Genomic DNA, 25028 nt, shown 5'->3' with positions numbered 1-25028 from the left:
AATTGGTTAGAGATTCTTTTTTAGCATGTAGTTATTTTTAGTACATACAGGATTTATAAGAACCCTTTTTTTTGGGGGGGGGGGGGGGGGGGCTGTTAGAGTGCTCTCTGAAATGCAATGCTTGATAAACTCCTCATGTGTTTATCATGTATGTATTATGTATTATTTGGGATATATTCCAGCAATATACACACGTCTTTTTCCATTCTCTACCAGATAACAAGGGGAAGATTTTTTTCTGTTGGCGCTAATATTTACTGAGGGCCGCTCTCATTGTTGTGGTGAGTGACTATAATCCAAATGGTAATAATTCCAAATAGAGACAGTGATTGAAGATATTACCTGTATTCAGCTGTATACACGTTTTCTGTAATACAATGACTAGACCGGCAACATTGCTGACCCAGCAGCCTATAGAGATGACAAGGACTGTGATTATTGCAGGAGCCAAAGGGCCTATCCAGCCTTAGAGAAATATGGCCACTTTCTTCCAGAAACATGTGGGGAAATGTTCCTTTTTTAAGTAAATTATTAAACCTTATGTCTTAGATTGTTACACCCCATTCTGTGATTTCTAGTTGGAAATAGAGGTGTTATACGGCTGGTGGTTTGCCTTCATACCAATAGACCAATAGATTACATTCTATGGATTTTTTATGGATGTCCGTTTTAGTTTTTTGTTTTGTGTTTTTTTTGTTTTTGTTTTGTTTTTAGGTCCAGGTTCCAGGCAGATGCATGGAACGTGGTATCCATGGTTGTGTGCATTGGTCCATAGATTTTAATTAGAGATGAGCAAACCGGGTTCGGGTTAGAGTCCATCCGAACCCGAACGTTCAGTATTTAATTAGCGCGGGCTGCTGAACTTGGATAAAGCTCTAAGGTTGTCTGGAAAACATGGATACAGCCAATGACTATATCCATGTTTTCCACATAGCCTAAGAGCCCTTTTACACAGAATATCTGACAGATTATCTGCCAAAGATTTGAAGCCAAAGCCAGGACTGGATTTGAAAAAAGGAGAAATCCCAGGCTTTCATGTATGACCTGATCTCTGTTTATAGTCTGTTCCTGGTTTTGGCTTCAAATCGTTGGCAGATAATCTGTCAGATAATCTTTCTGTGTCAAAGGGCCCTTAGGGCTTTATCCAACTTCAGCAGCCACCACTAATCAAATGCCGAACGTTCGGGTTCAGATGGACTCAAGCATGCTCAAGGTTCGCTCATCTCTAATTTTAATGTGTTATATCATTTCACATCAAGCATATTTTCAATCTTCAACAATGTAATATATTTGTAATATTTTAATATTCCTTGGTAAAAAAAAAAAAAAAAAACTTACAGGCCTTGCTATTATGTCATTTTTTTAAATCAGAAAGTATTTCACATCTTCAGAGGAAGGAGAATATTCTGAATCTCTTGGCGTGCTGGGATGAAGAGCAGGTACAGCACAGATACAGGAGCTGTAAGGAAATCAAGCAGGGTGACAGTAATGCCCAAGGTGAGCGTTATTCCTGCTTTGTTTTGCAGCTGTATGTATACTACTATGGAACATCTGTGAAAATACCAAGAGGCAACCATGGTTTAAAACATGTATAATCTTATTGTGATGCCCTATGGGAAAAGGTTTGACATGTAGCCTCTAAGGCCCACTAGAAAACCCAATGGAGAACAATTAACCTTTTATACTTTTCATGTTTATACCCACGGATGTAGTGGTTTCTCTTATTGTTTCTTTTGCTTTGTTTGTTTTTGGTAATAGATGGAATCTACACGTTAACAACTCAACATGGAATTACCTACCAAACATATTGTGACATGACCACCAATGGGGGAGGCTGGACATTGGTAGCAAGTATTCATGAGAACAATCTTAATGGAAAGCACAGTTGGGGATCGCTGGTCCAGTCAACAGGGAAGCGATCCAAACTATCCTGAAGGAGATGGGAACTGGGCAAATTATGCCACATTTGGGCTTCCTGATGGAGCCACCAGTGATGACTACAAGGTAACCATTTCTTCATCCATTTCTTCATCCTATCGTTAATATACTGTATTGTTTTATAGAATGAGAAAACCCCATAATGTCCCGCAGGGTTATTGGAGGGGAGCACATGACAAGGAGGATACAGGAGTATCTGGGGAGGGGAAAGGGTTAAGGTTAGCACGAGGGAGAGGTGGAGTTGGAGCAGCGTGGGGGGATATATAGGGGGGGAGGGGCAACACGTGTTCAGTCAGACCAGTTTGGGAGCAGAAGAGTCCCACCCACCCGCCCCTTTTTATGTATTGCTGTCTTTGGTCGTGGTTGTGCTGTTTTTTCTTTTTCTTCTAGGGCTGCCGGGAGCGGGTTCGTGCTGTCGCAGTAGCCGAAGTGGGAGGGGCTTTTGAAGGTTTCGGTTATTGAGCAATTCCTGGGGATTGGGGAAGAAACATACTTCCTCCTCATATAGACACCTGAGATGGAAAACTGTTTGGGGTTGGGGCGTTACCCAGTCATAATTGGTCCTCGCGGGCAGGGTCCCCAGGGAGGGTTGTTGGTCTCCCAACGGGTGCCTTCGGGTCCGGTGCAGACGGCTGAAGGTAAAACGGAGATCGGTTATGGTGTCATAAGGTGGATGGTGAAATTAGTGGGATGCCTTTTAAGAACCCCTCTCACCTTTACTGGAGATGTTGTAAAGTATTTCTGCAATATGGTTAATAAGTTATAATTTTGTTAATAAATCAGGCTACTGTGGCCTTTCCTTCCAAAAGAGGTGTCGTGTCATGATTGGGAAAGGGGAGGGAAAGGTGCATGGTGGGGGGGTAGAGTAACACGGATAGTTAGACTATCCCTTAGTCATGTGAGTGGAGTAATAGTGCACCTGCCTGACTAAAGCTAAAATAAGGCATATTCATACCATATTCTGTGCAGAGGGAGGATATCTCCTGGAAAACATGGATACAGCATTAGGCTAGGTTCACACTGTGTTTTTGCAATAGTTTTTTTCATCCTTTTTTTTGCAAAAAAAATGAAAAACAGATGAAAAAAATGGATGCATTTGTGTGCAACCGTTTTGATCAGTTTTTCCATTGACTTCCATTGTGGGAAAAAAAACGGATCCGTTTTTTTAACTGACACAAAAGTAGTGTCAGCTACGTTTTTGTGTCCGTCAAAAAAAAGGATCCGTTTTGATCCATTTTTTTTACAATGGAAGTCAATAGAAAAAAAGATCAAAATGGATGCACACAAATGCATCCATTTTTTTTGCAAAAAACGGATTAAAAAACAGATTGCAGAAACGCAGTGTGAACCTAGCTTTAGCTGCTTGTTTCCATGTTTTCCAGGCGGTCTCCGACTGGTATCCTCTCTCTGCACAGAGCCGGCAAACAAATCTAATTTGCTAATCTCTACTTGTGATGGTTGTTTTACTCACTGTATACTCTTTTACCATGTCTATACAGAACCCCGGTTATTATGATATCAATGCTGCTAATATGGGCATATGGCATGTGCCGAACAAGACTCCCCTCCCCCGATGGAGAAACCAAGCTCTTCTTAGATATCGTACAACAAATAGTTTCTTTTATATCTATGGAGGAAATCTCTTCAATCTTTATCAGGTAAGAGTTATAAGGTTCCTCTGGGTTTTATCTCATCAAGACTATCATTTCTGATGTTTCCCTATAGGATTTCTACTCAAAATGTATTTATACATTTATACATAAGGCTAAAACAAACAAACAAAAAAAAACCTTTGCAATACAAGTGACCAAAGAGTGTAAAATTAAAAACCTTCCAGTCTGAAAAAAATACAGGTTTGCAGTACTTACTGTGAAACCTCATTGTCAGATCATGTAAAGGGGCCCTATGTCATACAAATACACATGTGTGGCATGAGAAAAGGGGAGAGATGCTGGTTAAGTCCTCCATTTCAGCATACATTGTCATTCATCTTTTAGAAATATCCTGTGAAATATAATGCTGGAAAATGTCCCACTGACCAAGGACCGGCCGTTCCAGTAGCCTATGATTATGGGAGTATGGAGAGGACATACAGCTTATATTCACCACTAGTGAAAGGTGACATCCTAGGTATACATGGTATACAGCCTATTGTAAGTACACAACCTATTGATCATTGTGATGTGGGGTTAGACAATATCTTGTTTTGTTTTGAAAAGCGATCAGCTTTTCATAAAGTGTTGTCACACACTATAACTATATCACTGCAAGCAATGAAGAGTCCACTGGGTGGCTGGACTGCGCTAACAACCCTTGTATCATTCGTACAGCCTTGGAAATTGACAGCATGGATATACATATATATCTGTGCTGTCAGTTTCCAGATCACAAAGCAGTACATACTTACCTAGTGCGCTGCTGCTGTGATCCAGCATCCTTTCTCCGGCTTTTCTGTCCAGCTGCTAAATCTTTAGGCCCTGCCTCCTCTGGCTGTCAATCATTCTGGAGGAGGTGGTGGTCTGAAGATACAGCGGCTGGATCAGAGAGCCAAAGAACAGGATGCTGGGTTAAAACAAAAGTGCCCTAGGTAAGTATGTACAGATGCTGTGTGATCTGGGATCTGACAGAACAGATATATGCATATCTGTGCTTACAGTTTGCCTTTATCAGTCTCACATCCCCTGTTTATATGGGACCATGTACGGCCGATAATACATTTTAAGGCCTGCTCTAAAGGCACGATCAGCCAAGGATTGTCCATTTTCCCCATTTTCAGCTGATCAGTGTCATTTTTGAACAGGACGATTATAGGCTGCAGGAGTGTTTCTTGCAGCGCTCCAGGCCCTTTACCTATATAGGGATATCTGCAGGACAGACAGAGTACAGTAGATTTTTTGCTGTACTTACTGTAGGTAACTCACATAACATAATCTATGCAAGCAATGTCTATATATATTAGAGACCCAATATTAGACACAGTATAATAAACTGCAATTCTCATGTGAACATTTATACTCCTATTCACAGGTCGTACCACTGCTGGCTATATCCAATTTCGAGTATTTAACAATGAAAAAGCAGCAGTAGCGTTATGTCCAGGACTTAGAATGGATACACATTGTGATACAGAACATGTAAGTTTGAGTATTGTCAATTGTACGCACAAAACAAACCAAAACAAATTTCATACTCTTAACTAAGGGGTCATTCACACATTCTGTGCACTGCTTGTGCTATGGAACAGACATTGGAACTCCCGGCTCCAAAACAGTTTAAATGTAGCGCGAGGATTCAAACAGTTTTGAAGCTTACAGCTTTATAATGAATGACTAATTTTGAGGCTGGGTTCACACTACGTATATTTCAGTTAGTATTGTGGTCCTCATATTGCAACCAAAACCAGGAGTGGATTAAAAACACAGAAAGGATCTGTCCACACAATGGAGAAATTGAGTGGATGGCCGCCATATAACAGTAAATAACTGCCATTATTTCAATATAACAGCCGTTGTTTTAAAATACCAGCAAATATTTGCCATTAAATGGCGGCCATCCACTCAATTTCAACATTGTGTGAACAGATCCTTTCTGTGTTTTTAATCCACTCCTGGTTTTGGTTGCAATATGAGGACCACAATACTGACTGAAATATACGTAGTGTGAACCCAGCCTGCATGTGTAAATGCCCCTTAAAAAACCAATGGTGTAGTTACCATGAAGGCAGGGAAGGCGACTGCTATGGGTCCCATGCAGTAAAGCATGGGGCTTGGGAAAGACTGCTCTGCCTCCATGGTATGCCACTGACAGCCGACCACCGTTCCAGCCCTCAGAAGCCCAGAGAATAAGAGGGATCCACCACTGTACTAATTAGCGTACTAACTGCAGTGTAGGGTGAGCAGGCTGAACATCAGAAGAAGAGGAACAGAGGACCAGGACCTGCCAGGTTTTGTACACAGAGAAGGAGAGTGTTGAAGGACCTTATCACATGAACCGCAGGTCCTCAATATTACTGTGCAAAGGTCAGCCTCACTACAGAAGGAGGAGGAGGAGGAGGAGGAGGAGGGACGCATGGGAGCTGTATGTGCAGTCTATGTATCTGTGGCTACATGTGTATATGTCAGTGTCTGTATGTATCTGTGGGAATATACGTATGTCAGTGTGTGTATGTATGCACTTGTGGTTATATATGTATATGTCAGTGAGTGTATGTATCTGTGGGTATAAATGTCAATGTGTGGAAGGACTACAGTAAAAATTGGGACTCAAAAAACAAAAAATTATGTTCCCGTATCATAGGGCTGAAATAGTACATAGCAGGAACAGAAAAAAAATTGCCACTTAGAGATAAAAATATATACTGATCATAGGAAGAGAAAGAGGTAATAAGGACAGTTGATCTCACATTTCTCCTTGAAAACTACAGGTCTGTGTTGGAGGTGGTGGATATTTTCCAGAAGCTAGCCCCAAGCAATGTGGAGACTTTACGGGGATGGACTGGTGTTGGTTCACCTTTTGCATGGGGCGCTAGCAAAGAGTTTGTGGAATCTTCGATACTTATCTTCTACCAATGAATTCTCTGACTGTCAGACATTAATACAGTAGCATTATATAAAAAAAAAAAAAAAAAATAAACAGCTATATACAGTATATGCATACATTAAAAAAGGCCGTTATCTGTCTTTCATGCAATAGATATTATGAAAATACAGCTATATATGCATGCATTAAAAAAACTGCTGTCTTTTTTAAAATGGATAATAATAAAATACAGCTATATATACATACATATTATTGCTTCACACAAGGTGAGATACATGTGATGCTGCCTATTGATTTGTTTCACACTGGTTCTTTTGTCTTTTGTAGGATACGTTCATCCTATATAGGATTCAAAACAAAAAAGTAGCCTTATGGGCTTTTTCATTTTTTTATGTTTAGGTTCCAGCAAAAGCTCAAGAAATATGTTATGATAGAAATAAGATCTCCAACAGAAAGACCCATTAGTTACATCTCAGAAATGGCATGAGCGAGGTGTCAATATAGATTAGTCAAGATGGGACGGCGGGTCGTTATGTTCATTTGACGGTTTTCTTTTTTAACCTATTAATGACTCGGGATGAGTACAGTGGTGCCTTCGATTACGAGCATAATTCGTTACTGGACTGTGCTTGTAATCCAAATCACTCTTAAACTAAAGCAAATTTTCCTGTAAGAAATTATTGAAAAGCAGACAATCTGTTCCACACACCAAAAATAATGATTTTTTTATTCTGAATAACAGGTAAAACAAATGAAACAAACATTTAGAAACAGCTGAAAATGTCATATCATAAGTTGCTGTACAGTATAGCAATCAGCATGTGGAGTGTAATGTATAGTAAGTGCATAAACCTGATAACACAGCAGCAGTTTGTAGATACAGGATGGAGATGCAGATTCCCATAATGCAGTAGTGTAGTACAACATACTAGTATAAAGAAGCAGGGCTGCTGTCTGAGGTCTGTGTGGTCACATGACAGCAGTGGGGAAGAAGTATGTGTCCAGAAAGTGAGAATTAGAGCTGTGCAAGAGGACAGTGACAGAAACTTTTCTATGCTGCAGTGTGAATGGAGAAGTGTAAGTGCAGGCAGACAATAGCGGCAGTGTGTATAGCTGAGTGTAAATGCAGGCACATTATAACAGCAGTGTGTATAGCTGCGTGTATAGTGGAGTGTAAGTGCAGGTACATTATAGCAGAAATGGAGAGGATGGGAAACACAGGGGCTGACAGAGACTGCAGGGAGCATGAAGGTATGAGTAGGGCCAGGGGCGTAGCTAGGATTCATGGGGCCCCATAGCAAAAAACTGTATGGGGCCCCCCCTCCCCTACACACAAATAATGTGTGCAGCCACAACAGTGACTGGCAGAGCAGAAAGTTAATGTCTGTCTGTTCTGTCCATCCACTGTCCATCTACTTTCACTAAGTGACATGAACAACTGTCACCCTGTCCTTCCCCAGTCGCGGTCTGCACTTGCCGGGTGCTGAGGCCCACTGGGAGCAGCCACCCCCACGGCTCACCCCCAATTTCACCACTGCCTCACTTGTTCCTGACCACTGGCTGAGTGAAGTCTGGGGGGTGCCGATGATGCTCTGACCTCAGCTGAGTGAGTGGGAATGCAGGGAAGAGTCGCCGTTGGGCGCCGCTTGGTGAGGTCCGGGAGGAGGTGTTGTTACTTGCGCTCCATGCAGTGGTACTAGAAATGGCCCTGCACAGATGACAGAAAAAGTTAATTAACATCGCTGCAGCATCAGCTGCAGGGATGTTAATTAACAGTACAGGCAGGAGGTTAACTTACCGGGTGCTGGGTCAGTCTGGGGGGATCCCGGTGGCAGGCTAGTGTGGCCTCAGGAGCGGCGCTTTTTCCCTGCCACTACTAAACAAAGCAGTGACAGCAGCGGTGAAGCGGGACACTGGGTGTCATTCTGGGACGGCTGGATCCGGAGCGGTTGGGAGGTATGGGCATGAGCACCTCGTTTCCAAGAGTTTTCAATTAGGAAAGAGTTCAAAAGAAAAGGCAGAATGGCTAAAGTGTTTATTTTTTACAATGATCCTGCTATGTTTCTTGTAACAGGATCTAAGGATCGTTTGGACATTCACTCCCGCTACTCCACGCTCACTGTCTGTGTGTGTAATACCACATTGCAGCAAGGGGAAGGTGAGCCCTGAGCTAACAGGTCAGCGATCACTTCCCTGACGCATTGGGCCACGTAATACGGCCTTAATAGAGCCAGCGATCTGCAGACGACTGGCCGCTATTTCTTAGCATGTTACAAGATAATCTGCCACCGAACACAAATCTCTCCCTGTGTGAGATGGTGAAACAACAAGAGAGATGTTACTGTATATAATATGTATGATATATGGTTTTAAACTGACATTCTGCATTTGGCCACAAGATGTCACTGTTTTGTACTACACAGTCTGTGTTGTTGTCAAGGGAGACGGCAGTTGGAAGATGTTACCTTAGGAAAGTCTGGAGCAGCCATTTTCATGAGAAAGCTGGCTATAGGAGATGCAGACTGAGAGACCTGATGCCATCCACATGAAGTATCCTTCTTCTAGGACGCATTAACTGCTGTGGAGAGCAGCTATACTAGTCTGTGACTGGGTCCTGTTGTGAGATTTGCTGAGACAGCATAGGAGCTGTGTCAAATCCAGTGGTGGAAAGAAACGACCGCCATTTTGTTACAGGACTTTGGCACGAGGGACCCCCTCGTTCAGTAACAACGATCAGCCATCTAAAGGAGACCCGGGTCAGTAGCGTGCACGCCAAACTTTTCGGGACAAATATTGGGCCTGTAGATATGTTAGTCAGGGCTATTGTCTGTGACAAGCCGCATTTATATTGTGAAAGGAACATCACAGCATACGCGACCATTTGTTTTAATATGTTATTTGTGGTTTGTGGAACTGTGTAAATAGTTAATAAGATTATAAGCTGCTATGCGACACCACAAACACCCATGAGGCGCACCCACATATAATTGTTCCAGTTTATTTAGGGGATTAATAGGTATATGGTGGCCAGCCTATCTGAGCTCGCTAGTAGGTAAAATTATTGTGTGTGTTTTTATACAACTTATATCTCAGCAACACGCTGTGTAGCCCAGGGGTTATCTAAATTGTTATCACTTTTTGGTATTGACAATTGCGATTTTTCAGTTAAGTGTAGTTTAAAGACGCTTTCCTCGTCTGTGACTTCGCTGTATCCTGGGGAATTCACCCCGGTACATGGATTACAACTGTAATAAAAGATGCATGTCCAGCAGCTGATTAATGCAAAGGACTGTGTGAACATCGCCCTGGCCGTGCGAACAACGGCGATGGGTTACACGGTGGATCAGTTCCACCATCAGTTGAGTTCGCTTCACTCAATTCTTTCTTTTTGTCCCATGCACTTTACTCTATACTCGCCTTATATGAACTAAGCACTTTGACACAATCACATTTAATTTTTGTCTGCGTTGGGAGGGGTTTTGGTGGAAGGAGTCATCAGTCAGTTCTGCTCTACCCGGGCCCGGAGTGTGGCGTTGCAAGCATGGCAATTAAGAGTATCGCCTAATTGACAGTACAGGTGAGTTACCTTAGTCTGGGCCAATCACTTTTGAAGCCAAAGCCAGGAATGGATTTGAAAAGAGGAGAAATCTCAGTCTTTGTTTTATGACCAGTTCTCTGTTTTTAGTCTGTTCCTGGCTTTGTCTTCAAAAATCTGTCAGATAAATCTTTCTGGGTAAACCATTAGTCTTCACCTCAGTACTCGCTGAGGAAGTAGGAGTAAAATGTTGTTGGAGGCTGAGGTGGGCGCCGACAAGTTAGGACACTTGTATCTTTTGCATTCTCGGCATTGTTGTATCTTGAGTAATCTTGTTTTCTTTGCACATACAAACCATAGCACGCACCATAGCACTTTATAGGTTTTTTATGCAGTAAAAATAAGCTGTGTTGTTTTTTTGTGATATTCTGCAGAAATCAACTTTACATTTTGTGTTTTAGTTTTTATTTCAGCAGGAAATTCAGTTGTAGGTGTATAGTTTATAGTCTGATTTTCCTGACATATTTTCCAGTTTCTGAACATTTTCTTAAGCTATAAGGGTTTGACAGCTGCATTGAAGTGCTTAATTAGCCGGCGCGGCAACGGGACCCGCGCCGGCTAACAGAGGCACTGCCCGGCTGCACGTGTCAGCCGGGATCAGCGCCGTTCAGAGCGGGGTCCCGGCGGGACCCCGCTCTGAACACCCCCCGCGGCGCCATGACGTATCAGATACGTCATGGGTCGCTAAGGGGTTAAGGGTACAAACACACTTGCCGGATCTGCAGCAAGTCTCCTTGCTGCGTTTTTGCAGCGAGACTCGCTGCAGATCCCAGCCCTATACTTTCATTAGCAGAGAAACTCGCAGCGGAACGTGCCGGGAGCCGCCGAAGCAAGCAGGAGCCGGGATCAGGTAATGTATATCCTGCCCGCCCCCCCTGCAGCCCCGATCCCCCCCGGCCGCATGATCGCCCCCAGCCCCCGGCCGCATGATCACCCCCCCGGCCGTACGATCGCCCCCCGCACCCCCCGGTCGTACAATAGCCCTGTGGGGCGATCGTGCAGCCAGGGGCTGCGGGGGGCGATCGTGGGGGTGCGGGGGGCGATCATGCGGCCGGGGGCTGGGGGCGATCGGGGCTGCAGGGGGCTGCGGGGGTGTTCGTGCGTCCAGGGGGTGTGGGGGGCGATCATGCGGCCGGGGGCTGGGGGCCATCGGGGCTGCAGGGGTGGCGGGCAGGATATACATTACCAGGTCCCCGCTCCTGCTTGCTTCGGCGGCTCCCGCCACGTTCCGCTCGGCCAATCAGTGCGCTGCCCCGCCGCAGCGCACTGATTGGCCGGGCAGGCCGTGAAGACACCGGGAGCCCCGAAGCAAGCAGGAATGGGGACCCGTTAATGTATAATGTCCGGCGGCTAGGGGGTTAATGGGGAGGGCTGCAGACAAAATCGCAGCAGGGATGTACATCCCTGCTGCAAGTTTCTCTGCTAATGAAAGTATAGGGCTGGGATCTGCAGCGAGTCTCGCTGCAAAAACGCAGCAAGGAGACTCGCTGCAGATCCGGAAAGTGGGTTTGTACCCTTAGGGTATAAACCCACACACCGTATAAGCAGCAGATATGCAACAAATACGCAGCAGATTTGTTGGTACAGATTTGATGCTGTGTTCAGTTATTTAGATCTAATCTGCTGCGAGTTTGCTGCGTATCGCAGCAGTAAATACGCTGCATATACGGTGTGTGGGTTTATACCCTAAGGGTAAACTGCCCCAAATCACACCATATGTGGCTCCCACTAACTAAAGTATAATTTTAGTTAGTCCTTATACAATGTCAGGAAAATATTTTTTTTTGTAGAGAATAATTAAAAGCTCACTTGTCACTAACCCATACTATTGTATTGTTTCAACGCCGCCATGTTAGCATGTGTCACGATTCCTGTGACTTAGGTTCTTGATGAGAGCCTACAGGGTCACACTGGACCTCCCCCTGTCAGCTGCCCACCAGAATCTATTTAAACCTTGCTGCTGCCACCACACATCATATAAGGCTGACGTGACATGAAACACACCTAACACAATTAGAAATGACTATGCTCTATAGAATTTACAGATTAATTACTCACTATTGGTAACGCTATTCCGAGGATCATTGGATCATTAGAACACAAGAAGGTTCTTATTAAAGTGAAGTTTAATATCCTGCGTACAGGAAAGGTTATATAAGAAAAATACTAGATGAAACATACAAACATAAACCTATACAGTAAAATACAGTACTTAAAATAAAAGGGAGAAAAAAAAAGAACTTATGCGATACGCGACGTTTCAGTCCAGTTGCCTGGGGAAGCAGAATATAGTGTTGCGAGTGGTCGAGCGGTCACTTGCTAGGTGGTGCTGTGATACCCCGCTACTATGGTGGTTTGTCAGAGTACAGCTCAGCCAGATGGTAGGTTGTTGTGACCCCAGTGCGGTTTAGGCACACCGGTATGGAGCCACACTTGCTTTTATTTTAGGACGGCTGGCTATACCCTTTCCCCTGTGGTCTGTGACCTGCTGAGCTGTGAGGGGGTCCCTTGGGTGCTTATCACGGTGGTCCGGAGTGGAGTTACAACCCATCTGGACTGTCTGCACCTCCACCCACAGAAAGGGGAGATGACCCAAGGACAGTGTAACTACTGTATAGGTGTTTGATCAATAACCAATAATAACGAGTCCCGTTATCATAATTAAAATCTTCTTTACTGAAGGAAAACTTAGTACATCAGCTGATAATAGACATCTGACTTGACTGGACAAAATCTGTGCTGAGAGCTTTAGAGGTAGAATAATAGTGCTGCCTTGGTTGTGTGCTGAGAAGTAGAGGAAGTTTAGAGTACAGGAGAGGAGTCCCAACCCAAGTTAGTACTGTGCTCTGACGGAACCTCAGAAGAAGAAGTAGTAGAATACTTGAGAGTAGAAGAATACCTGTGCCTGTGTTTCGACCTCTGTTGTGATACCACCGATTGCCCTGCAGTATCGAGTGACCCATCCTAACAAAGTGACACAAGCCCCAGATATTGTTACGTGAGTTGAGGAAGCTGGCCAAAATTACCAGGTTACACCTGCGCTGCGAGATAGAGTATGTAGGCTTGTAGCAACTTTGCTCTATCCAGATCAGTTCCTCTAGCTTTAGGATACTGTTCTGCACCTTTAGACGTTCAACAGCGTAGGTTGGGGTGATCCCTGACTTGTCCTCTCTTGAGTGGTTTAGCACTGCATTGTTGAAATAAGTGTAGCTTGAAAGAAAAAAGTCTCTGTGCTTCCCATGTAGGTATACTACAGTCATGGGCAAAAGTTTTGAGAATGATACAAATATTAATTTTTACAAAGTCTATTGCTTCCGTTTTTAAAATGCCAATTTGCATATATTCCAGAATGTTATAAAGAGTGATCAGCTTAACAGCAATTACACTTTTCAACATCATTGCAGCCCTGCCTTAAAAGGACCAGCTAACATCGTTTCAGTGATTGCTCCATTTACACAGGTGTGGGTGTTGATGAGGACAGGGCTGGAGATCAATCTGTCATGATTAAGTAAGAATTACACCACTGGACACTTTAAAAGGAGGCTGGTGCTTGGCATCATTGTTTCTCTTCTGTTAACCATGGTTATCTCTAAAGAAACATGTGCAGTCATCATTGCACTGCACAAAAATGGCCTAACAGGGAAGAGTATCGCAGCTAGAAAGATTGCACCTCAGTTAACAATCTATCGCATCATCAAGAACTTCAAGGAGAGAAGTTCCATTGTTGCCAAAAAGGCTGCAGGGCGCCCAAGAAAGACCAGCAAGCACCAGGACCGTCTTTTAAAAGTGTTTCAGCTGCGGGATCGGGCTACCAGCAGTGCAGAGCTTGCTCAGGAATGGCAGCAGGCAGGTGTGAGTGCATCTGCACGCACTGTGAGGCAGAGACTCTTGGAGCAAGGCCTGGTCTCAAGGAGGACAGCAAAGAAGCCACTTCTCTCCAGAAAAAAACATCAGGGACAGACTGATATTATGCAAAAGGTACAGGGAGTGGACTGAGGACAGAGGTAAAGTCATTTTCTCTGATGAATCCCCTTTCCGATTGTTTGGGACATCTGGAAAGCAATTTATTCGGAGAAGACGAGGTGAGCGCTACTACCAGTCTTGTCTCATGCCAACTGTAAAGCATCCTGAAACCGTTCATATGTGGGGTTGCTTCTCAGCCAAGGGAATCGGCTCTCTCACAGTCTTGCCTAAAAACACAGCCATGAATAAAAAGTGGTACCAGAATGTCCTCCAAGAGCAACTTCTCCCAACCGTCCAAGAGCAGTTTGGCGATCAACAATGCCTTTTCCAGCATGATGGAGCACCTTGCCATAAAGCAAAGGTGATAACTAAATGGCTCAGGGAACAAAACATAGAGATTTTGGGTCCATGGCCTGGAAACTCCTCAGATCTTAATTCCATTGAGAACTTGTGGTCAATCATCAAGAGACGGGTGAACAAACAAAAACCAACAAATTCTGACAAAATGCAAGCATTGATTGTGCAAGAATGGACTGCTATCAGTCAGGATTTGGTCCAGAAGTTGATTGAGAGCATGCCAGGCAGAATTGCAGAGGTCCTGAAGCAGAAGGGTCAACACTGCAAATATTGACTTGCTGCATTAACTCATTCTAACTGTCAATATAAGCTTTTGTTACTCATAATATGATTGCAATTATATTTCTGTATGTGATAAAAACATCTGACAAACACACATAAAAACCAGAGAGCAGCAGATCATGTGAAAATATAATATTTGTGTCATTCTCAAAACTTTTGGCCATGACTGTATAGCTGGTCTGTCCCGAAGGGGGAACCTGGCAGAGCCAAGCTCCTGGCTAAATTCTGCAGGAGACTCTGGTCTGTGTGTCTTGCCTCTACGAGAACCAGAGCAGAACTTCCTAAGTGTGGGTGTGCACTTCCTCTCCCCATGTGACAACTTCCTACAGGGTATGCAATAACTCCTGTGAGTGGTGTAGAAGAAAGTGCAGAAAAAGAAGAGTATAGAGATAGGTGGAGAAAAGAAAGAGCTCTCATTGAGGCACAGATCACATAAACAATAACCCCTTACTCACTACAGCTGTGCAATATATGTAGTATACCAGAGCGTAATCACTGTGGCTGGGCTGAGAATGGCACCTGTCCACAAGTGTTTTATTGTGTATTCTGTGAGGTAACATGTCTTATGTTTAACTGTTACGTGTATTTCTCTGTACCAGTGTTACTGCCAGGCAGAGAATGGGTTACATGCTTTTCACTGCACACCACACAAAACAGCGACACCTACTGACCTTAGTGGGAACTGCTCTAGGTAGTGTTGTAAGCTTAGAAAGTGCTAGCAAGTGGGTGGTGTATGCAAATAGGCCCCCTATAAAAGGTTGGCAGTTGTAGTGTTTAGCTGAGACAAGTGACTAGCTGCTAAAGGAACAACATCACCTCATGAGAGATCATCACCAGAATAAAGCTGCTGAGGGGAACAAGAACAGAGCAGCCAAAGAAAACAGCTGGAGGTGAGAGTAAAAGAGAGACTTTGAGAGACAGTTTGTCAGGTGCCCCCTCACGAAGGGGCTAGCACACTTACGGTCAGTGGGAATCCTAAAGACCAACACCCTCAGTGGACGGACTTGGCTGTAAAAGGGAGCAGAGTTAACGTAGGCACACTCTCACTCTGCAGCCCTCGGTGCGTCCCCTCACTGAGGAGCTCAGCGCCACACTCAGAAGAGACTACTACCACCATCATCCTCTCCTCATTCCCCTCAATCTCTTCCAAGTACCCCGGCTCGCTGCATATACAGGTACAGATATACATACTAGCAACATATAGTGGCAAAACTTAGGCATAACTTCATTATCACAGAGTTTTGAGTACAGGCTTTTGCAAAGGGGTGTACAGAGTAGCAACATCTGTGGTGGGACACCATGGTAGGTCAGTTCATCCAACAAGGGATCCCCAAAGAAAGACCATTTGCTATCAGCCATTTCTTTCTTAAAAGGGCTGTGAGAGACCCTCTCCCCACCCTCCTTTCTCTGATGTCAGAGGAAGCCAGGGAATATGGTAATAGCCTTTTACAACCCTGGGTTTATGATACTCATTGTATTATACCACTAGCTTCAAGATGTTCGTAATACCATATTTCTGCAGGTGTTCATCATAGCAGTGTCTCAGCCGTGCCATTCCTTCTGTCATCACCTCCCATAGGCATACATACCAAACATGGCGACGGTCGGCGCAATACAGTGGGAGTTACCAAAATGCTTCCTGTTCCCATGGGACGATAAGTTTCTATTTGATACTGTAGGTTTGTATGAGTGTCCTGTGTACGTCTGCAAAAGCATACCTCTAAGATGAACTCCATATTTTTGGAGGGGTCAGATGCAGGAATGGTGTTCTATGGTTGACCTCTGGTGTCCCTTACCTAACCTCTCTGGGTCTCTGGTTTGCGACAGACCAGGATGTGAACTGTTAACAAGTTTTATGGGTCCTGGTGTTTATGACCCACTTAGTTCCTTGTCTCAGGTGTGGACACTAGATAATCATCCTTGTCTCAGGTGTGGACACTAGATAATCATCAAATTAGTAATCAGGAATTCTAGAAGGGCAGGGTGAGTGACCTCTGTTCATAAGTTAGCTAGTCTATATGTAGCTGCAGTCTACTGACTAGTATAGGTATACTGACTAGGGCTATATTCACACTACATAAAAGTGTGGCCGTTGTTGCCATCAGCAACAACGGCCATACTTTATGCAGTGTGGAACATTGCCTATTCCTCTTTGGGATCCGGGCCGCAAAGAATTGACATGTCAGTTTTCTGCGGCCGCAATTCAGTGAATTGCAGCCGTAGGAAACCTTGTCAGTTCACACAATGAAGCGAGCGGCTCCGGACGCTTGCTTCATTGTGTCCTATGGGGAGTTCTCATGCGGGCGCGCGCTGATGCGCCCGCATCAGAGCACTACGGCCATAAAGATCATCCAGCCAGTACTTAAGTACCGGCCGGGATGATCTTAGCAGAGACTGGCCGGTCTCTTACGTAGTGTGAACATAGCCTTATACTGTATTTGTACAGTGATGTTTAAAACATAGGCCACATAGCCCCTCAACCAGTTACACTCCTGCAGGAGCATTATCAGAAGGAAGGCTTATGATGAGCCCTTCTCATCCCTTCTGTCTGCTTCTCGGTTTTTTTTTTATAACTGACAGTCCACTCAGCCAATTACTGCGATGTCCTGCAGCAGCCAATGATTGACTGGGCAGACTGTCAGTGAACCTGGACCCAAAGAATCAGACAAGAGCGTGCCAGAGGAAAGGGAGCTGGTAAGCATGGTGTCTGTATTACTACTATAGAAGTAGTTAAAGAAAGTTGCCACTGCATAAACCCTTTAACAACACATGACGTACCTCGTACGCATGGCCCACGTTAGGGGAGTTCAGAGAGGGTCCGCGCCACGGAACCACGGCTATAAGCAGGCACGGCCAGTCGCCACGCCTACTAATTAGGACATTTAAATGCAGCTGTCAAACATGACAGCTGCATTTAAATGCCCTGCAGTACCCCTCCATGGTGGTCTAGTGCCCCTCCGTGATGCGATCTTGGAGGGGGGATCCCTTTTCTTTACCCAGCCGGGCCTCAGCGTTGGAATGATGCTGATCCTAGCTCAGTAATCTATAGATCTGGGCTGCTGCAGACCAGAGTAATAAAGCACAGATCTAATGAATCAGTGCAGTATTAAGTATACTACACTCATCTCTACAAGAGATCAGTGTAGTTGTATTAGAAGTCCCCCAGGGGGAATTCTAATTAGTGTGTATGTTAAAAAAAAAAGATACGTTTTTTTTATTAATAAAAAATCCCCTCCCCTAATAAAAGTTTGAATCAACCCCCCTTTTCCAAGTTAATAAATAAAAAAAAATAAAAAACCAAACATATACGGTATCACTGTGTGCGTAATCACCCTAACATTTAAATAATCACATTTTTTATCTCATATGGTAAACAGCTTAAGCGCAAAAAAAATCCAAAGTGCAAAATTGAGCATTTTTGGTCGCATCAAATACAGAAAAATTGTAATAAAAAGTAATCAAAAAGTTGCAAATGCGCAAACAAGGTACAGATAGAAAGTACAGATAATGCCGCCAAGAATGACACCTCACACAGCCCCATAGACCAAAGAATAAAAGCATTATAAGCATGGTCATAGAGCAATTTTAAGGAACATTTAGTTTTTTTTAAAGATTTAAATTTTTTAAAAGCTGTCAAAAAAAAAAAAGTTATACAAGTTGCATATCATTGTAATTGTACCAACTAGGAGAACACGTCAGTTTTACTATAGGCCGTAAACACCCCCCCCCCAAATAAAAGAATTGCGTGTTATTTTAAATTTTACAGAGCATATCAATTTTTTTCTGGTTTGGCAGCATACTTTATGCAAATATTAAGTCTGTCATTGCAAAGTACAATTAGTGGCGCAAAAAATAAGGGCTTGTGTGGGTCTGCAGGTAAAAAAAAAGCAAACAAATTCTATGGCCTTTTAACCCCTTCAGGACAGAGCCTAAAATGGCCTTAATGACTGCGCCGATTAAAATTTTTGCACTTTCGTTTTTTCCTTCTCACCTTCTAAAAGCTCTTTTATTTTTCCATGTGAGGTCTTGTTTTTTTCAGGAACAGGTCTTTATGAGGTTTAATTTTTTGCACCATGATCTCTTTTATATATATAAAATGTAATAAAATTTTACTGTTTTTTGTTCATGCCGTTCAATGTGTGGTAATATTGTTTTATTTTAATAGAGCTGACGATTACGCACATTACGACATATAATAGGTTTATTTATTTTATTACTTTTATGTGTTTTATTTATAAAATGGGAAGGGGGGTGAGTTAGACTCTTATTGGGGGAGGGGCTTTGGGGCTATTACACAGTCACATTAGTTTTCATACAGTGATCACTGCTATTACATAGCATAGCAGGGATCAGTGTAATCTGTGATCTTCTGATAGAGCCTACCTGTGGCAAACTCTATCAAAAGACAGAAGATTACACTGTACGGAGGTAGGTAGTATACCTCTGGCAGTCAGGCCATGCAATCGGAACCGACACAGACACGCTGCGGGGTCCCAATTGGTAAGTGACAGGGGCTTCTCCTGTCACACTTAAACGTGATTGCGGCATTTAAAGGGCTAATTGCGGGCTGGCACGCAATTGCGGCAGCCCGCCATTGAGGGTGAGGGCCTGGCTGCTGATAGCAGTCGGTCCACACCTGCTATGAAGCGAGTTCAGCCCCTGAGCTCGCTTCACAGCACGGCCCCCCGGCAGGGCGTACATTTACGCCTTAAAGCCCAGGGTGTGGGGGCATTAATGTACTCCCTTGGTCGTTAAGGGGAAGAAAAAACAAAAGTGCAAAAATGAAAATTCACCCCGTCTTTCAGGGGTTAAAATCTGCTGTGAATATGCAGGGCTATAAACTCTAATGGTACCGAGTAATGCTGCGTTTACACAGAACGATTATCGTTTGAATTTTTCGCAATAACGATCGCATTTGAGCAATAATCGTTCCGTTTAAACACAGCAAATGATCAAGCAACGAGCAAAAAATCGTTCATTTTGATCTTCTCAAATCGTCGTTGGCTACAAAATTTGCAGATCGCTTCGTGTACACAGTCTTTTAAAGATTTATCCTATGTAAAAGATGGGCTTAAGCGATCTTAAAAAACTATTGCACGATTTTTCTAACTATTTATTCGTCTAAATGCTGATTGTTATAAAAACCAAATTGTTGCTTCAAAATCGTTAAATGATTGATTGGGCGAAATATCGCTTTGTGTAAACGCAGCATTACACAGCCGATTGGCTGCAATATGCACAGCATGAAATCTGTGAACTCATTGTGTGAATCTACCCTAAAGCTATGTTCACACATGGTATTTTACTAATAATTTTGCTCAGTATTTTTTCAGGAGTGGAATTTACAGCGCAAAATTATAATAGAAAGGTTTGCACAGTTTCTGTGTTTTCAACCCACTCCTGGTTTTGGCTGCAAAAATACTGACCAAAAGACTGGCGGAAATACTATGTGTGAATATAACCTAAGGGTAGGTTCACACATAGCAGAATTGCAGCAAAGTTCACGCTGCGAGTTTGCAGCGAAATCCGCTGCGATTCCCATACTGTCAGTTTCAATAGGTTTACATAATTGCAGCGGAATTTTCATCCTGCTGCGAGTATGTAAACCCTGTCCCCTTTAACCCACCATGGCCAGGTGATTGCGTTACCGGTCTGCGCTCTGGATTGCTTCCCGCTCAGTCAATAAGTGGGTGCACCAGGACAATGCACTGATTGGCTGAGTGGGACGTCAGGGAGCCGAGAGCTCCAGAAGCAGGCGAGAGCGAAGAGCGGTAAAAAATTCACTGGGCCATGGTGGGTTAAGGGGGGTGGCGTTTAAATACTCACAGCGGGAGGATGTGGAGACTTTCTGGCAATGGACTGGGATGGTGTTGGTACACTTGTCGGAAACAGTGCTAGCAAGGATTTTGTAGAATCTTCTATACTTCTGCCAGTGAATTCTTTCGCTATCAGACATTAATACAGTAGAATTAGGAGAAAAAAATAAATACAGCTATATATGCACACATTAAAAACAAAAAAAAAACCTGTTAGGCTAGGTTCACACTGTGTTTTTGCAATCCGTTTTTTCATCTGTTTTTTTTGCAAAAAAACGGATGCATTTGTGTGCCTCAGTTTTTCCATTGACTTTTATTATTAAAAAAAGGATCAAAACGGATCCGTTTTTATTTTTTTGACGGACTCAAAAGTAATGTTGACACTCCTTTTGTGTCCGTCAAAAAAAAAACGAATCCGTTTTGATCTGTTTTTTTTTTTTTATAATGAGTCAATGGAAAAATGGATCAAAACGGATGCACACAAATACATCCATCTTGTAATCCGTTTTTCATCTGTTTTTTTTTTTTACAAAAAACAGATTGCAAAAACGCAGTGTGAACCTAGCCTATCTGTCTTTTATGAAATTGATATTATTGCTTCACAGGTCAGATATATGTGACACTGCCTATTGATTTGTTTCACATTGGTGCTTATATCTCGTGTAGGATATGTTCATCCCATTTGGTATCCAAAACAGAAATGCAGCCTTATGGGCTTTTTTTTTTTTTTTAGGTTTCAGACAAAGCTCAAAAATTTGTTATGATAGAAATAAGATCTCCAATAGAAAGACCCTAAGTTACATTTCAGAAATGGCATGAGCGAGGTGTCAATATAGTAGCAGAAACCCCCTAGTGGTCTGGTGCGACTGCACTGGTTGCATATAGCTAATGCCCCTATTCCATGGGCCGTCTAGAGGAGCAAACGAGCGCTCTCAGCGCTCGTTTGCTCCTCGTTTACCGCTCGCTGCCGACACTATTCAACAGGGCTGCAGCGAGCGGGTGAGTGCGGGAGGGGCGGCAGGGAGCTGCGGGGGGGCTGCCCGGGTGATCGCTGATCGTCCGGGCAGCCCATAGGATACAGCAGCGTCTGCTTCCGACACTCCTATTCAACGGAGCGACGGCAGCAGATCGTTTCTTTATCAGTCGCTTGTTTTTCAACAATGTTTTTGAACAATGTCGGCTGATCGTTGCACTCTATTCCACGGGACGATTATCGTCCGTAGCGGCCGATATCGGCCGAATACGGCCAATAATCGTTTTGTGAAATAGGGCCTTAAGGCTGGCCATAGTAATAGATAATAACTGTATGGTTTTGTAACATTTGTCATAAAAATTGTAATCGTCACTGCCAGACACATAATAAATTCCTGTGAACTAAAGTTAATATCCATTGTGTTTATTTTATATTTTAAAACAATTCTAGATAAAGTGACATAAACCATTGCAACAGAATACGTGATCACTGCCTAGTATCTATGCTGCAAAATGACAAAACAAATAAAGGTAAGATAAGATTGATCACACTGTGCAAAAAAGCAAACTGGTTTAAACTGCCCATAACAATAACATTTTACCAGAGCTGAACGCTGAGCTGTGATTGGCTGCTGTGGGCACTTTACACCAGTATTGTATGATATATATTTGCGAACTCAGAAAAGGTACATAATGTGTTTCCTGTCCTGATGACTAAACCTGAATAAGGACGTTGCAGATTGATATAAAGCAGGTAATACACTAGTTGGGAATTAGAACATATTGGACTTTCCACTAACAAAGACCCAGAACTGGTAAGAGATTCTTTGTTTAGCATATAGTTATTTTTAATACGTACAGAATTTATGCATTTTTTTGCTATGAGGCCCATGAACCCTGAGTGGGTGGGGGTGGGGAACGGGTTAGAGTGCTCTCTGAAACGCATCTCCTTATGTGTTTATCATGTATGTATTTATTATGTATTATTTGGGATATATTCCAGCAATATACACACGCCTTTTTCCATTCTCTACCAGATAACAAGGGGAAGATGCTGCTCTGCAGTTTTTTTCTGTTGGCGCTAATATTTACTGAGGGCCGCTCTCATTGTTGTGGTGAGTGACTATAATCCAAATGGTAACAATTCCAAATAGAGACAGTGATTGAAGATATCACCTGTATTCAGCTGTATACACATTTGTAATACAATGACTAGACCGGCAGCATTGCTGACCCAGCAGCCTATAGAGATGACAAGGACTGTGATTATTGCAGGGACCAAAGGGCCTATCCAGCCTTAGAGAAATATGGCCACTTTCTTCCACTAACAGCACCCTCACGTTGGTTGTGGCTTTGCAGCTGAGTTTCATAAAAGTGAATGGAGCTGAGTTGTAAAACTATAACATCTCTCCTGGTATTGTTAATTCATCACTGCAGAACAATAAGACTCCTTATCCCTGTTTTCCTTTGAAAATCACAGAATGGGGTGTGAGCTGTGGCTACTGATAAGATAGAAGCACATGAGCGGCTCAGGTAACCTCTGACTCCAATTAACCCCCTCACTCCACCATTGCTGCTTAGCTTAGCTGTCATGGACCACCAATGATGAGAGTTTGGCTTTGGAAGTGTCACCCAGCTTGCAATATGTAACCTATTGCTCCCCATCTGTGATGAACAACTAATGGAGCTCTCAGGGCATCCTGGGAATTGTAGTTTAACTACAACTCTAGGGTCAAAGGTTGTAGACTACATCGTTCCAAAAGTTATTATATAAGTGGCACAGAGCTTCATGAACACTAAATTTGGATGGTTATGCAGTGGTTAACCTCTTACTCCAATGCAGTTGTCATAAACTACCATTCAGGAGTCTGGAGCTGTACAGTGGTGCCTTGGATTATGAGCTTAATCCGCACTTGTAATCCAAATCACTCTTAAGCCAAAGCAAATTTTCCCATAAGAAATCATAAAAATGCAGAAAAATGGTTCCACATCCGAAAAATAATGATTTTTTTTATTCTGAATAATATGTAAAACAAACATTTAGGTAGCTGTATATGTCATATTATAAGTTACTGTACAGTACAGCAATCAGCATGTGGAGTATAATGTATCGTAAGGGCATAAGAATAAAAAAAACAGCAGCATTCTGTAGACAGAATGGTGGTGCAAATCCCCATAATGCAGTAGTGTAGTAGAACAGGCTAGAATGAAGAAGCAGGGCTGCTGCCGAGGTCTGGTGTGGTCACATGATTACAATGGGGAAGGGGGGGGGGGGGGGTATTCAGAATGGACCAATCAAGAAGTGAGAATTACAGAACTGTGCAGGAGGACAGTGACAGAAACTTTTCTATATAGCAGTGTGTATGGCTGAGTGTAAGTGCAGGCACATTATAGCAACAGTGTGTATAGCTGAGTGTGAGTGCAGGCACAGTATAGCAGGAATGGAGAGGATGGGAAACACAAGGGCAAACAGAGACTGCAGGGAGCATGAAGGAATGAGCAGGGCATATGTGGGCACAGTAAAGAAGCACTCTGTCAGGGGAGAGAGGGTTTACGGCTATGAAGAGATTATCTCTACAGTCCTGTCCCCTGATGCAAGCCCCAGCCTAAAGTGGATCTGCTATTATTTAAAAGGTCAGGGAGACTGCTCGTATATGCTGTATACTATATGTTATGTGGAGTCTACAAAGTGTTATAAAGTATAGTAAGTGACATATTATTTAGTATGTCCAGGAGAGAGAGAGAGAGAGAGAGAGAGAGGTCGGCACCACTGCTATAGAAGCATAATAAATGAGCAATCAGCAAAAGGGTCGTGTCTGAACAGACTCTTAGGGCCCTATTCCACCGGACGATTATCGTTAGCATAATTGTTAACGATTAACGATCTCAAACGACCGCTATTGCGAAAGACCTGAAAACGTTCACTCATTTCCATGGAACGATAATCGTTACTTATGATCGTAATTGCGATCGTTTCTTCTTCCGTATTTATTCGCTATTGCGTTCGTATCTATTGCGAACGACCGAACGATGTCTTATTCAATGCGAACGATTTGCGAACGAGCAACGATAAAAATAGGTCCAGGTCTTATAAAGCGATCAACGATTTCTCGTTCGGTCGTTAATCGTTAACTGCATTTCAACCGAACGATTATCGTTTAGATTCGAACGATTTAACGATAATCTGAACGATAATCGTCCGGTGGAATAGGGCCCTTAGGGTGGAGCACACACAGAGATAAGGCAGTCTATAATAGTAAAAAGAACAAGACGTATGGCACTCACCCAAAAGTAGTGGGTTCTTCTGTTTATTCGTGGACACAAAGTGCAGGCAAGGAAGGGGGAAGATGGCAAGTGGGCACGTCTAGAGAGGCAACAGTTTCGCGCTACAGTTGCGCTTTGTTAAGCCCAGTTGTATGGCTTGTTGTTCATGGCTCCTTGTGGCTATGGACCACTAGTAGTTCTTTTTTTGTTTTCTAGGGAACTGTTTCTTTTTTAAGTAAATTATTAAACCTTACGTCTTAGATTGTTACACACCATTCTGTGATTTCTAGTTGGAAATAGAG

General features: G+C 43.2%; 1 protein-coding gene and 1 pseudogene across 3 annotated transcripts in view; both read left to right on the top strand.

Annotated features, from left to right (window-relative positions):
- Window positions 1-476: 476 nt before the first annotated feature.
- LOC138801760 (intelectin-1b-like) lies at window positions 477-6518 on the top strand (annotated as a pseudogene).
- A 2617-nt stretch (window positions 6519-9135) lies between these two features.
- Window positions 9136-25028, top strand: part of LOC138800859 (intelectin-1-like) — a 29610-nt gene continuing 13717 nt past the window's right edge. The window contains exons 1-3 of one of the 3 annotated variants that reach the window (XM_069982978.1): window positions 9136-9233; window positions 21914-21993; window positions 22500-22577. In XM_069982978.1, coding sequence (XP_069839079.1) covers window positions 21966-21993; window positions 22500-22577 — 106 coding nt within the window. In that variant the 5' untranslated portion in view covers window positions 9136-9233; window positions 21914-21965. Of the gene's footprint in view, window positions 9234-21913; window positions 21994-22050; window positions 22278-22499; window positions 22578-25028 lie in introns of those variants that run through there. The other 2 variants (XM_069982981.1, XM_069982979.1) reach the window with 2 other exon arrangements.

This window comes from Dendropsophus ebraccatus, chromosome 9, assembly GCF_027789765.1.
Source record: "Dendropsophus ebraccatus isolate aDenEbr1 chromosome 9, aDenEbr1.pat, whole genome shotgun sequence".
Classification (NCBI taxonomy): Eukaryota; Metazoa; Chordata; class Amphibia; order Anura; family Hylidae; genus Dendropsophus; species Dendropsophus ebraccatus.
This window is presented reverse-complemented; position numbering and strand designations above follow the sequence as displayed.